This window comes from Carya illinoinensis, chromosome 6 (genome assembly GCF_018687715.1).
Source record: "Carya illinoinensis cultivar Pawnee chromosome 6, C.illinoinensisPawnee_v1, whole genome shotgun sequence".
Taxonomy (NCBI): Eukaryota; Viridiplantae; Streptophyta; class Magnoliopsida; order Fagales; family Juglandaceae; genus Carya; species Carya illinoinensis.
This window is the reverse complement of record NC_056757.1, coordinates 7910334-7924810: the sequence shown is the minus strand read 5'-3', so window position 1 is coordinate 7924810 and position 14477 is coordinate 7910334. Positions and strand designations below refer to the sequence as shown.

Below are 14477 nucleotides of genomic sequence, written 5' to 3'. Positions count from 1 at the left end.
TGCCACGTATACCATGATGTTTTTTTCAATTCAATCCGGGGGTGAAGATAAAGGAACCGAGTTGACTATTTCACATAAGAACTAAAGAAAGAGGTTTGTTTATACTCTTTATGGATCAAATATTCTACTGTTTTGAAGACTTATCCCCTCAATTATCATAAAATTAAAAATTATTCTATTTTCAAATATAGAAACAGCGTTTATATTGCTTAAATTATAATATTTGATTAATAAAATTTAAAATTAAATTATATCAAGTAAATAATGGTAGAAAAGCAATTTTAAAATGAGAAAATTCCGTGCATTTTAAAAAAAATGAAAAATCTTAAACTCATATAAAAAGATTAATTTTTTAACTATGAATCTCAATTAATACATGTTACGACTACATCTAACATTATTATTATTATTATACAAACCTTAATACAAGCAGCCAAGCATGGATGAGGAAATGATGAAGAGAGTTGTTTTGTTTATATAATAGACAAAGAAGTAAAAGAAATTAGAATAAACTAAAGTACTAATATTAGTCACGTTGCATGGGCTTGTGTCACTGCAACTATATATCATGTTTAAAAAAATAATAATTGGGATTATTATTATTATTATTATTTTATAAATTTTAAGCACTACCTTCTATTCAAACTGTGTTAGGTGACAGTGAATTGATACTATAATATAATTATATATGTCTGTTAGGTGGGCGATGTTATTGGGGAATAAATTGTCAAACATACAATGCAGGACATGCACATCATAATTTAAAGATGAATTGGGTATAGTTTTTATTTTAGAGTATTAAAGCTGTCACAGGACGAATGGAGGTCACATTATTTATTATACGATAAGAACCAAAAGAAATACTATCCTGCATGTAAAAAATAAGTCTCACATTATCCGTAAATAACATCTTGAATATATTTATAAGATTAGAGCAAATATCTACTTTTAAATCGATTTTATGAGATAAATTAGATTCATGAATCTTTTCAAGAAGGCATGGTAATTTATTTATGAAAAAAATCTATACCTTTTGTGTTAATAGACTAATAGTTCTAAATATTAAAATTTAAATCTTTATTTGAATCGTTTATTAAAATTTAGATTTGAATCGGATTTTGAACTTTGAGATTAAAAGAAAAAGAATTTGAGATCATGACATTATTTTGAAATCTAAATCAAAATTTAAACATCATCCATATGATATGGACATGAAATTAATTAGTTAAGATTTAGATTTATTAAATGAAATGAATTAGAGTTATATATGTATATATATATCATTCAGATCTCACGCGATAATTATATAAAATATTATTTGAATATTTACTAAATATTAAATAATTTTTTAATACAGCTCCAGAATTAAAAATGCTGATATAAAAAGCTTTGTTTCCCAACGTAATCTGAAACCAGCCGTAAATGAGTAATTAATTGACATTAAAGCTAAAGCTATAATCGTGGTTTGGTGTAAGAAAAGTTTCCCTCCAAAAGCAAAGTTGCTTAAAAGAAAGACACAGCTGCAGTACTTCTGCATTTGCAGTATTTGGGCCTAAAACTTCACAGACCTATCATCTCAGGCCTGAAGTTTTCAAAGCCGAAAATAGAAAAGAAAGTAGCACCTGTTTTCCGAGTGTATTTATTTACTCTTTTTCTTCATATTCATGTATTTTTTTAATCATTTTAAATATTTAAAAAAAAATCACAACTTCATTAAAAAAAGATTTCCTTAATCACTAAGTTAAAAAAAAAAAAAAAAGTGTCAAAACTCACAATCGAGACCCATTATCGAGACGCGTAGCATTTCCCATATATGTTTTCGGACAACTCAAAAACTCACCTTTAGCACTCGATATGGATTCTCCAAAAAACCTACGTATGCGCAGCTTTGAAACTCTCTTTGGCATCCCTTTGGAAATGAGGGGTCCATGGCTCCACTTTTTTGTTGTGTGTATATATATATATATATATATATATAGAAGAATGCTACACATCATCCTACACCACACACTTTATATATTAAAATATTTTTTTTTATTTTTTTTATTTTTTATTTTATTTTATTCTTATTAAACTAATTAAATTATTTTATTTATCATCCACACACTACATATTTATTATAGAAAAAATGAAAAAAAAATTAAAATAAGTGTAGTGTGTGAAGTGTGAGGATGATAAGAAGATTTTTCCATATATATATATATGAGTTTTATTACGTATTAAAATTTAAATTTTCATTATTTTTTATAAAATTTAATTTTTGATCAATCATATTAGATTAATACACATATTAACATGTAATTGTGTTTATAATTAAATTTTTCATATATTAAAAAGGTTAGTAAATGAAGTCAAATTATCAATAGTAATTGTGGGGCATAAATACGTGAGTAAAAAATGGTGGATGACTAATGATGAGATTAAATACAATAAACGAGAAAATGATAGCGGGCATCCAATTGTATGATCACGAGAGATCTACGCGGTATAAGGCGAGGCAAAGTTTATAGCAAGCTGAAACACACCCACCGTTTAGGACCATGGGACAAAAATATTAGCTGGCTATCATAATCAACGAGGAACTTCAACCAACGATGTCTATCTTGAAGTGGGATTCACGTTGATAAGATAGGTCATAATGGGATGCAATCGCCGAAAAGACACTAACAACTATAGAATGGTATTCTCTATGAGTATTTCACTACATAAGACACCTCAATCCTTTTAAATTACACCACCACGTATATATTAATCTTACGCAATTAATCATATTAATGGAATATATAAAAAAGAGTAATGTTATTTATTATTATAAATTATTTATTATATTTTATTTATAAATTTATTATCTAATACTATATTATAAAATAATGAGACGATGATAAATAAATAAATTTTATTATAAAAATAAGTGCACATATAATTTTTAAAATATTTGATGGCCGGAATCTCTTTTACCTCTTTGTAACTATTTTCCTCGCGACGGGCCGAGTCAATTTTCTCGGGCTAAAACCAAAACTGAAAGATAAGGTCGTGTTTGACAGCTTTATCTCTCCTTTGAATATAAAATTAATGTCATTATCAACTTCTTTTATTTCTTTTAAATACTGTTCGTTAGTATTTAAATGTCTAAAAAATTAAAAAAATAATTTATCACATTTTTAATTATTATATGAGATGATATAAAATGATTAACTAACTAAGAAAAAATAATGAATAATTTTTTAATGATTTAAAATTAGGATGATACTTGAAAATTCTCTTAAAATTTTATTTATTAATTTTCACTTACTTTTAATTAATAATTTATTTATTTTTTACTTATTCTTAATTAAAAATAGAAAGATTAATGAAAAGCAGGAGGATTGCTGCTTATAAGTTATAACACCTGCAATATTGACTCTCACACTTTCAATAATATAAAGTGTTAAGGACGTGTTTCATCACTACCTACCACACGGATTACCTATAACAAATGAATGGGTGGCACTGGGTTGTCCTGTGGAATCTCTTATGTCAAAATCAGAAATATAATATAAGAGTAAGAGTGTATAGTAAATTAAGTTGAGTTCAGAATTTTTCACCTCTTGTAGATTATTTATAGAGGTTATTTTCTTAGAATAATAGAAGTCTGATTAGTATTGTGAAACTTTTTCTTTGTAGGAGTCTAAGTCATGTGAAGCAGTTCCCTTCTAAGAGTAAAAGTCTATCTGTCTTATCTCTTATTGATTTTATCTCTTAACTAAAGTTGTAGAGATTTAAATATCCCTTACATAAAGATTTAGGTAATGTCTTACGCGTAAAATTAGTTCATGATTATGCATAAATATAAAAGAGTCTCTCCAATATTAATAAAAGATTTAGATAATGACTTGGATTTCAAAATATGATTTTCTCAAGCGATTTTCTCATCAAGCAAACACATTAATTAGTGTTACAAGTGAAGCGTTGATGTTCACAACCAATCTATTAGTTAAGGGCCTCTGTTACTTTGTCCATGACAGAATTACTGTGGGCCGGGCCTGGACTAACCGGAAAGCAAGGCCCAAACAACTATGTAGAATGCAACTTCTAGTCATTTAAGGAAAATGAAAGGTTTCGGTCTATTAGTGTATTAGTAGTAGATTCAATAAAGTTTAACTACTATTTAATTAAAAATTTTATTTTTAAAAATTTAGCTTGCTACTTTTTAACAACATCAAATAACAGATTCAATAAATTTATGATTATTCTATTAAAATATTAATTTTTATATTTTCATTTATTTTAAAAGTTACAAGACAACACTATAAGCAACTCTATGTAAATTTAAAGAAGCCATTTGAAAATTAATCAGTTGATCCAACAAACTATAAGAAAAACCCTAGAAGAAACCACATTTGTTAGTGGAATGCAAGAAAAAGAAGCATTTAGGATCTATGGCCTAGCTAAGGCAGGCTTTCCATTTTCTAAGACCCATAACTAAAAGGAAAAATATAATTGCAAACACAATTATACGTTAATCTGTATATTAATATGATGTGATTGGTCAAAAAGTAAATTTTATTGAAAATAATATTAATTTAAATTTTAAGTATGAATGAATCAGTATTGATATACAGATTAGTAAGTGACTGTGTTTGTATATAGCAAAACTCTAATTAAAAAGCAGACCATTCAACACATTATACTCTACTCCTTGTCAATGATTTCTCATGAACCAAATGAAATGGAGTATTTCTCAAGAACGCGTGAAATGAATAGCACGCGGGAGAGGAAATCTTTTATGCCAAAATAATATTTTGGCAAGTAGTTATAGCTTAATAAATTTGGCCAGTAAAATTAATAAAAGGTAAAAATACTGCAATTTTATTGAGTCTACTATAGCCTATTTTTATACAATTTAGTTAAATTTTAGTCAAATTTTTATTTTATTAAATCTACCACTAGTGCTATTAGAGAAGGCCCTACTAAGTAAAGGTAGGTGTGTGGATTCTTTAGAAAAAGAAAGAGCGAGCCTATATTAAAAAAATGTTAACGGTACGCCAATTAGCTTTTGAGGTTGAGCAGTCTCAAGCTTACTACAGGATTTGCGAATGAATGTTGGGTTGGGCTACCCAATTCAAAAGCCTTTATGAAAACACATTGATTTCCAAAATGCAATTTAGATACAAAAAAGTTGTAGATATTTTTCTCATTTCCAAACACAAAATATATAAGATGTTAAAACCTTTCAAAAATCCTTTTTAACACCCAAAAACTCAAAAAATCATATTAAAAAATAAATTATAAATTTTTTAATATTAATAATTAAAAAATTCGCATTACTCAACCACCACAAAGTGGTCACCTAGTCACCACAAACTGGCCACCTAAATTGAGCAGTGGCCAGAATACTCTAGCTTTGGTGGCAAAATATACCTTGCAGTGCCTAGAATTTTTTGGCCACTATGTAGTGGGAAAGCTGTCGAATTTCATGTTTTTTGATTTAAATAAAAAAGAATGTTGTTTTTTTTTTTTTTGTTAATCCTGAATTATATAAGTTCTAATCATATTAATGCCAAGAGTTTATCTTCAAACTAGACGAAATGCTTTTGAGCCTTTTACACCTTCTAATGAGAGGGTGACACATCATTATATTTTATTGTGGGTTTGTTTACACATTACAATTACTGTTGTTTTGCATTGAGCCCGTTCCTCCCTCTCTCAATCTTGAGTCCTTCCCTTCTCTCTTTCTCACCATCGATCTCTCTGTGGCTTTTAGTCGAGAAACATAAACAGCATAACAAACAACTCCCAACTTTTCATTCTCTTTCTCTTCTTCGGCCTACTCAGTTTGTTGCAGTTGAGTTACAAAATAATTGAATTACTTTTGTCCATAGAATGCTCTTCTCATCTCTTCTCTAAGTGATTTGTCTTTGCTTTCCAAATCAATCCATATAAATATATGTGATTATGTATTTGCCTCCACTTTATGATTTTATTTTCATTTTTGGTGTATATTCTGAAAAATGCTTAGAAAATGGTTAAGTTGAAGTTTTTTCTATCCAAATTTTAATGTTTAATTTTTATTTTAAGATATTTTAAGATACTTAATTTTGTTAAAGTTTTTCTTTTAATTAATATAGACATCTATATATATTAATTAAAAGAAAAAAAGAAAAGAAGACGGCAGGTGTATGGGCTTTTGTATTCGTGTTTCTTATGAAGCTAAGGCCCGTTATAGTATCTGATCAAGTTTTGAGAGCCCACTCCGGCATGCTAAGATCAAAACCCTAACCCTAAGTTCCTAACCCTCGCCAAATATATATGCATCTTCAAAGCCGTAGCGATATCTTTACCCAAAGGTTCTCGCTTTCGCCTCAATCGCCTGTTCTGTTCAGTTAGGTTCTCTCTCTCGTGCTCCCCTTCCTTCAAGTCTCTTTTTCAATCTCTTTTGTTGTTAATCATCAGTTTGAACTAATTTTATGTTGGCTTTCTTGATCTTCTATTATTTGAAGGTTGTGATTGAATCTCAGTGCTGCTACAATGTCTTCCAGTGAGCTTGCTTGTACCTACGCCTCCTTGATTCTCCACGACGATGGGATCGCAATCACTGTAAGTCCCGCATCTTTTAATTCCGAAAGGGGATTTTTTTTTTTTTTTTTTTGCCCTGGTGCAAAGTTATCGGATTTTAGGTTCATTAGATGTAGATTTCTAAAATGTTGTTTATATGGGCTATGGATGTGAGATTAGATTAGATTCATTGTGGTCCACTTCTTTTTGTCTTTTGAAAAACTCTGCGAAATTCTGTTGTGGTTTTTTGGTCTCTTATTTTGCTAACGAAGATAGTTTTTTTCAGCGCCAGATAAATGTAAGATCCCTTGGTACTCTATCGTGCTTACCATTATTATATTAAATTTTTGTGTATAGTATATTAAGTTGATTAGTATTTTTTGTTGGGAAGCTGTACGTCTTGGTCGATTAGCTTTTTGGAATACTTTTATATTATTTGTGTTATGACATTTATTAGTGTTGTTAAACTAATTCTTTAATATATAGGAATGCTGTACGTTATCAAGTTGATGTGTTCTTATTTTTATTTTGTCATTCGTTTTTTTAAATGAAATCTTTTATGGAAGATGAAACCCATATTTTAATTCACCCTTGTCTTCTATGCATCGATGCAAATTTAATGCAATTTTGTTGATTACTGTTTAATTATGTAATAATTCTTTGACAGGCAGAGAAGATTGCGACGTTGGTAAAAGCTGCAGGCGTCTCTGTTGAGTCTTACTGGCCTAGCCTTTTTGCAAAGCTTGCCGAGAAGAGGAACATTGAAGACCTCATTCTGAATGCTGGTGCTGCGGGTGGTGGTGCTGCTGCTCCAGTAGCTTTGTCTGCTCCTGCTGGTGGTGCTGCCGCTGCTGCTGCTCCTGCAGTCGAAGAAAAGAAGGTATACGTTGATCTGGTCTTGATACTTTGGTGCCTGGCTTGCATTATGCTATGCAAGGATATCAAATTTTATGGCTATAAAAGTGCACTTCTGGACGTTGCACATTGGTCTTGTCTCGTATTGAAAGTAAAATATAACCTCTAATAGCAGAAAAGATTGATACATATGATTCTTTTATTAAAAAAAAGGAATTGGGTAGAAGTTGTCTTTTTATTTGATCTGGGTTATGATTTAGTTCCCCTTTTTAATGGTGTAAACAGGAAGAGCCAAAGGAAGAGAGCGAGGATGACGACATGGGATTCAGCTTGTTTGATTAGGTTGTTCTACCAATTTGTTTTCTTCTATTCTGCTAGGCAGGTTAAGACCTGAGTGGTGGCCTCGTTGATTTTTTGCTCTGTTTTTAGTAGTTATCCTTAGAGTGGTGCAAATTGAAATGACAATTAAATACGGTTATGGAGTTCTGATTCAAATCTAGCGGGAGTTTTATGATTTTGTTAAGTTTTGGGTTTGGTTCTCAAATCTTCTAAGCTATGAAATCAAATTTTACTTCACATTGAAATATGCGCAAAGGCAGCTCCATGGTATAACTTGTAGAATTCAGAGGTGGGGTGGGTTGGGCCACTGAATTCTCTCTACCAAGCTGACCATTTTCCCTACAAATCAAGTAAGAGATTTTGAATCTTAGGCTTGTTTTTATGCTCTTTTTCGGATTTTGTGTTTTTCTTGTGATAAGCCCTCTTGCACTGGGTGTTTTTTATGAATGGAAACCTAGAACAAATAACATCTTAGGTTTTAATCATCTATTTTTTGTTTATTCCAAGTCCTGTACATATTTCACCTGTATATACTCTAATTGTGGTTTGTAAAACCTTATTATTGTTTTACATAAACGTGTGACATCATTGCATGCTGAACTGAAAGTTGAATGCGGGTCGGTTGAATTTCGACCAATTTTAGGTACAGGGCTTGTGTGCACCCGATTGCCTCAAACGTCGAACTCGTTCCTCTTCTCCAATACCTGTTCCGTAGACCTCTTTCAAACCAAATACCCACACCCCCGTTCAATCTCTTAGGACATAGTGATTGTGCTTTCACTCCTTACTCGTCGAGTGTTAATTGTTTTGGGACTCTCGGGAATTTGTTTCTTCGAATTATTGGGCTCAATTTTTGGGGGTTTCGGATTTGAAGGGATCTAAATAATAAAAATATTTGGAATTAAAATTTTAATAATTTTACTTTTAGGTAGAAGGGTATAATTGTAACTTTAATTTTCTTATCGTGTCATAACGGGTTGACCCGTTATCAACCCGTTAAGCAATCGTGTCTTAATGGGTCAATCGGTTTTGACCCGAACCCGTTAAGACTAAACCCTAACCTGCTATTATCGTGTCGTGCTCATGTTGAGTTAATAGGTCGTGTAACATATTGTCACTCCCACTTGACTTTCAAATCGAGAGGTTGCAACTAAAGAGATATTCATAGTCCTCTGTAATCGTTTGAACAAAATATCCTATATATTTGATGAGAAATGATAGTTACAATCTTGAGAATACAAGCGCAAGTAATCATTTTTAAAAAAATTAAATAAATAAAAAATTTATATAAAAAATTAAAAAAATTGAATAAATACAGAATTTATATAAAAAAAATTAAATTTTTAATGATAAATTGGATAAAGAACTTCAAATATAATAATATTTTTTTATTATATTCAAACACATCAAATCATCAATAAAATTAAAATAAAATTAAAATAAAATTTAAAATAATATAATTGTATTAGACTGTTGAATACAAATCATCAATAAAGTTAAAATAAAATTTAAAATAATATAATTGTATTAACAAGAGATTGTAACACTCTTGCATATTCTACTAATCTACCTAGAATTACTAAACTAGTGCATTACTCCGAAAAGACATTCATTGACTATGGATGACAGGGATTCCCAATTCCCAACTCATCCACTCCCAGCCCTATTCCAAACGCTATCCAATATACAAGCATCAATAAGATCGTAAAATCTTCAAGAAACAATAATAATAATAATAATAATAATAATAATAAGGATAATAATCTTTTTATAACATATTAGCAATGGTTGTGGTCGGCGCACTTCATATGACGTGGCTTACTTTAATTATATGTAAAGTTACTCCACAAGATAAGGTTATCCTCTTCTTGTCCGTGCCATGCCATGAAATTTCAAGTGGGGTTGGATCAATGCATTTTGATAATAGACGGTGCTGATAATGATTGCTTTCGTCTTTGATTTTACGGATCAATTATTTAAATAAAAAATTAGTCAAAACATAATTTTTTAAATGGTATTTGATAAAATTTAAGACGAAGAATAGAATTTCTCAATCAATAAATCAAAACATTTTTAAATGAAGTATTAGGAAGGTTACTCTTGGCCTTACAAGCAAAATGGAGTCTAATAACGAGCCTTTTATTCCATTCAAAGTTGCATTATTTCATTCTGTTGTTGGGACAATGCTCAATAATCCTTAGATTTATTCTCATTAGCAAAGACTAAAATCCAAAGATTATAGACACAGACACCGACATCAGCAAAGTAGATAATGGTGTAGTAGTATTGTAGTTTCTAACATTAATCTTCTCCTCCTTCCTTGCGCTTTCTTCCACCATTTTCCTCCTTTTCACACCATTCCTTGCTTAACTTCACCACCAAGGCATCCATCCTGAAACCTTTGCTGTACTTTCTCCCTCCCTCTCTATATATGTGCCATTAAGGTCAGATTGTCTCTTCTAAGAATCATAGAAGCTCTCTTCCAAGGTGCAATGGCTTTGGGTACTATTTATGCAACCGTGCCTGCTTTTGTTGCTGCTGCTGCTCTTTATTTCTTGGATAGAAAACCCTCTACACAACCGCAGGTAACAAATCCTCGTACAATTAGCCAGTGCCATCTCTAAGCTTTTTTTATCATCCTGCAACCCCAACTTCCTTTTCTTTGGAGTTTTAAAACTATACTGTGCTTGTTTTACATCCAGGAACATGGAGGTGGGATTGGGGCATATATCAGAAATATGGTGACAGAAGCAAAGGAAGAGGTGAAGACCTCAAGGATGCCAAAGTTAGCACCACAGTTCGATGGATTGCACTGCTTTGAAACTTTGGTGGGTTGGTAGTTCTGCTGTGTGAAAACTAGTGCTGCAGATCACAATTCTTTAGTTTCTGTCAAAACTGTTCAGCAAAGATGATTTGTTTAGCCATCTAAGATTCATCTACCTTATTCAAGAATTAGCGGATGTCCTAAAAAGAAGAGAAATTAATGAAGAAATAAGGTAGAAAATCTTTTTCCAACCAAAAGAACAGAGTACTGGTTTTTCGTTGTGTTGTTTATCTGTTTCTTCTCATATTGTTCCGGGAAACAATTGCCTTAAATCACCGAATGAAAAGTTCTATTTCATCTTTTTGTTGCGTTTTGAGATACATACAGAATGCTTACTAAAAATTACATACCCAAAAGTAAAATGTGTTGTTAATGAGTGGGATCAGAATAATTTCTGCAAGGTATTGAGTGGCACATTTTGTTATTTTACAGAGAATTTATGAGTGAGATGGAAAGCTTAGTGCTAGAACCTCCAGAGCATTGATCCAAATGATACTGAAAGAGGATAGATATCAAATTTCAGTGTCATACCAGCATTGTGTTCTATTTAACATGACATCAATTTTGTGGAATTTATCCCAATATTAATACAATTCTATCATCAATCAAGATGAGGAAAGCAAGATTTGAGGTAGATTCAAAGCCAAAACTGAGATGTTTGGATACTTTAATGTGAGACAAGACAGATACAAGCATGATCCTCAGGTTGCTTCAGATCAGATACTGTATCAAATTCAATAATTTTAATAGATTACCTTTTGGTTTAAATGAGGGGGTAATAATTCCTAATGAATAACATAGAAAGCATTTCATGCAATACAATATCATATTTATTTATGAAAATGCTCAGAGGAAGATGAAGATATATGAACATAAGCGATGAAAACACTGAAACCAACATTGGTAAAAACCCCAAACTACCTGCAATGGGAAGCCTGTTCTTTTAAACAAAAATCCTGCTTTCATATATACAGTGGTGCATGTGGTCAAATTTCTAAAATATTAGAAAAAAAACCCTAAAAGATACAACCTTTTATCCCCTCTCTATATAAAGTGTTTGCCAGACAGAATTCTGATAAACTCTCTCACTTGAACAGAATGACATGGCAACTCTTACAAGATGAGTAACATTTTCACATTCTCCTTCATTTTCCACTTCCTACATTTGCAAACCTTCTGGCTACACCAAATATAAATGCATTAGTCAAGAGTCCTCGATCAAGACTACAAGCAAGTACAACCGCCCCACCAAACAATGAGGAGCTTTGATATAATCCTCCCTGGTGATTTGTTCAAGCCCCACCAAAGGATCTTAGGTCCTCTGAACTACTTTTGGAGTTGATCCGGGCCATAAAGGCTGGCCGAGAGATAGGTGCACCTGATGCTCTTGCTTTTGGCTCTATGTTCTTGACAGTTCCCCACATTCCTTTCCGCACTCCAAGTTCTGCATTTTCCCATGGGATACCCATATGTTCATGATGGTAAAGCAACACCTCACAGGCAGTCAGCTCAGCTGGCCATCACCTCTTTTCGATTTCACTGTTTTAGATACATTAGAATGCAACTTTGATAAAACAGATCCACTATCGAGTCTAGATTTCATAAAATGAAAGAATACTTTTGGAAAGCAATCTAAAACGACAAGTTGAAATGGTAACTCAAACATTGGGATTAGTTACAAATGGTTGTCTTCATCCAGCTGGATGTGTGAATCAAATTACCAAGAAAAACAAATTAACTAACTGAGTCAAGAAAAGTAAAGCAACATGATTTACCAGCTCGAATGCACCAACTTGAGCAATAAAGGTCAAAGATACTTCCTGAGATACGGAAAGAAAAACAGATGTTTATTCAGGTTAAAACCCCATAAACAAAATAACAGTAAAAATTGAAAACAACATAGAAAGTGAACTAAAGAGATTGCACAAAATTTCTGTTGGATATTGGTACATGTTCTTTTCCTTCAAGTTTCTAAGATTGGGTGCATATCCATGATCTTCCACTTATGGCATGTAGTCAGCAGATTGGATGTAAAATTGGTGAGACTTTGGGAAAAGTTTTGGAGGTGGATTTGCTTGATGGGTAGTGCGAATGGGGGGAGTTTATGAGGGTGCGAATTTGTATTGATGTCTCTAAGCGTCTTCTACGAGGGAAGAGTCAACCTCAGAGGGCTAGGGACTTACTGGGTACGGTTTTCGTATGAATGACTGCCGAAGTTATGTTACATATGTGGACAAATTGGACATGTACAGAGGGATTGCGAGCAGGTTGGCCAGTGGGAGGAGTCAAATGGGCAATTGCCGTATGGATAGTGGTTGCGGGATCTTGGTCATGCTAGTCCAACACTGGTTTTGATTGGTCGCCAACAACCGTCCACGGTGGTTAATTGTGGGGCTGAGAGTCAAGGTAGCATCTCTGAGAATAGATACATCGGTTACTCAAAGGAATTTAAATAGAGTTTTGCTACATACAAGCAAAGTCTCGTACTAATCTGCGTACCAATACTGATTCCTACATACTTAAAATTTAAATTAGCACTGTGTTTAATAAAATCTACTTTTTGACCAATCACAATAGATTGCTGCACATATTAGTGTATAATTGTGCTTGCAACTAGATTTTTTCATTTAAATATAGAGGAGCTATTATCCACGAAGCTAGTGCAATAGTTAAACGAGGAGATTAATGTTACCGTATACAATTTTAGAAATTTATATAATTTAGGACTCTATTAATATTAGCTATACAGATTGGCTTACCATGTATAGATACTGAATATTAGGAATCAGTTAGACTCCGTGTATAGCACATACTTCTGTATATAGGTGGAACTCACGATAAGGAAAGTAGATATACTCACAGAGTCATTTTTCCAAAAGATTCTTTGTTTCTCTTAGGTTTTCCGAGTGTTTTGACATGGTGTTAAGAGCAGGTTTCATGAAATTTTGTTCCTTTCTTGCATTATTGGCGCTGTCTGTGGCTGTTTTTTGGTCTTTTTGGTATGGGCTCTTGTTTTTGACACCTCTGCTAATGATTTCTGGTTGATTTTGGAACTTTCTATTGCACGTTTTTGGTTCCAGGGTGTATCTCGGCAGTTTATGGTTTGTGCTTCCTTTCAATGCACTTTCATTGTTTGTCTTTCAGTGTAATATATTTCCTGGTGCATGCTTGTTTGTGCCATTTTTTTTCCATGCAAGTTCCAATTTTCTTGTGCCTATTTCCTTGTCTCTTGGTTGCATCATGTCATCAGATAAGTTGGAATCGTTTCATATTAGATTTACTGGCAAAAATTATTGTGTAATTAGGAGTTTCAATTTAAATTATTTGTTAAAGGAAAAGAATTGTGGGGTCATATTGATGGGAGTAATCCCGCACCTCGTGATGCCGAGGCTTTGTCTAAGTGGGAAATTAAGGATGCTCGGGTTATGACCTGGATTCTTACCTCGGTTGAACCTCACCTTGTTCTCAATCTGAGGCCTTATAAAACTGCTACTGCTATGTGAAATTATCTCAACACGGTTTACAATCAAGACAACTTTGCTAGGCATTTTCAATTGGATTTTGATATGGCCAATTTCACACAAGGAAGTCTCTCAATTGAGGAATATTTTTCTGGTTTTCAAACTCTTTGGGCTGATTATTCTGACATTATTTATGCTAATAATGTTCCCGCTGCAGCTCTCTCTGCTGTCGAAGTAGTGCATGCAACCAGCAAGCGCAATCAATTCTTGATGAAGCTACAACCCGACTTTGAAATTACATGGTCTAATATGATGAATTGTCATCCTGTACCATCTCTGGATGCCTGCTTGAGTGAACTTTTGTGTGAGGAGCAGCGTATTGTAACTCAAGCTACCATGGAACATTGGGCTAATGTTAGTGCACCTGTTTCTTTGGCTTATGCAGCACATGGGTGGAATAACGG

The 14477-nt window shown here is 32.5% G+C and overlaps 1 protein-coding gene across 2 annotated transcripts; it reads left to right on the top strand.

The window, feature by feature from the left end:
* The first annotated feature begins 6212 nt into the window (after positions 1–6212).
* LOC122312340 (60S acidic ribosomal protein P1-like) lies at positions 6213–7912 on the top strand. Of its 2 annotated transcripts, none has more exons than XM_043126912.1 (4): positions 6213–6361; positions 6480–6576; positions 7202–7414; positions 7675–7912. In XM_043126912.1, exons 2-4 carry the CDS (start codon positions 6508–6510, stop codon positions 7729–7731), a joined length of 339 nt encoding a protein of 112 aa, XP_042982846.1. In that variant the 5' UTR covers positions 6213–6361; positions 6480–6507; the 3' UTR covers positions 7732–7912. The 2 variants fall into 2 exon arrangements, with proteins under 2 accessions (XP_042982846.1, XP_042982847.1); XM_043126913.1 differs by having other exon boundaries at positions 6223–6366.
* Positions 7913–14477: the final 6565 nt, after the last annotated feature.

Bases quoted from the DNA above. Each gene is read 5' to 3' on its own strand.
- LOC122312340 (XM_043126912.1), top strand. From the start codon at position 6,508: ATGTCTTCCAGTGAGCTTGCTTGTACCTACGCCTCCTTGATTCTCCAC. The intron at 6,577-7,201 runs GTAAGTCCCGCA...ATTCTTTGACAG, and splicing joins ACGATGGGATCGCAATCACT to GCAGAGAAGATTGCGACGTT. The intron at 7,415-7,674 runs GTATACGTTGAT...TGGTGTAAACAG, and splicing joins CTGCAGTCGAAGAAAAGAAG to GAAGAGCCAAAGGAAGAGAG.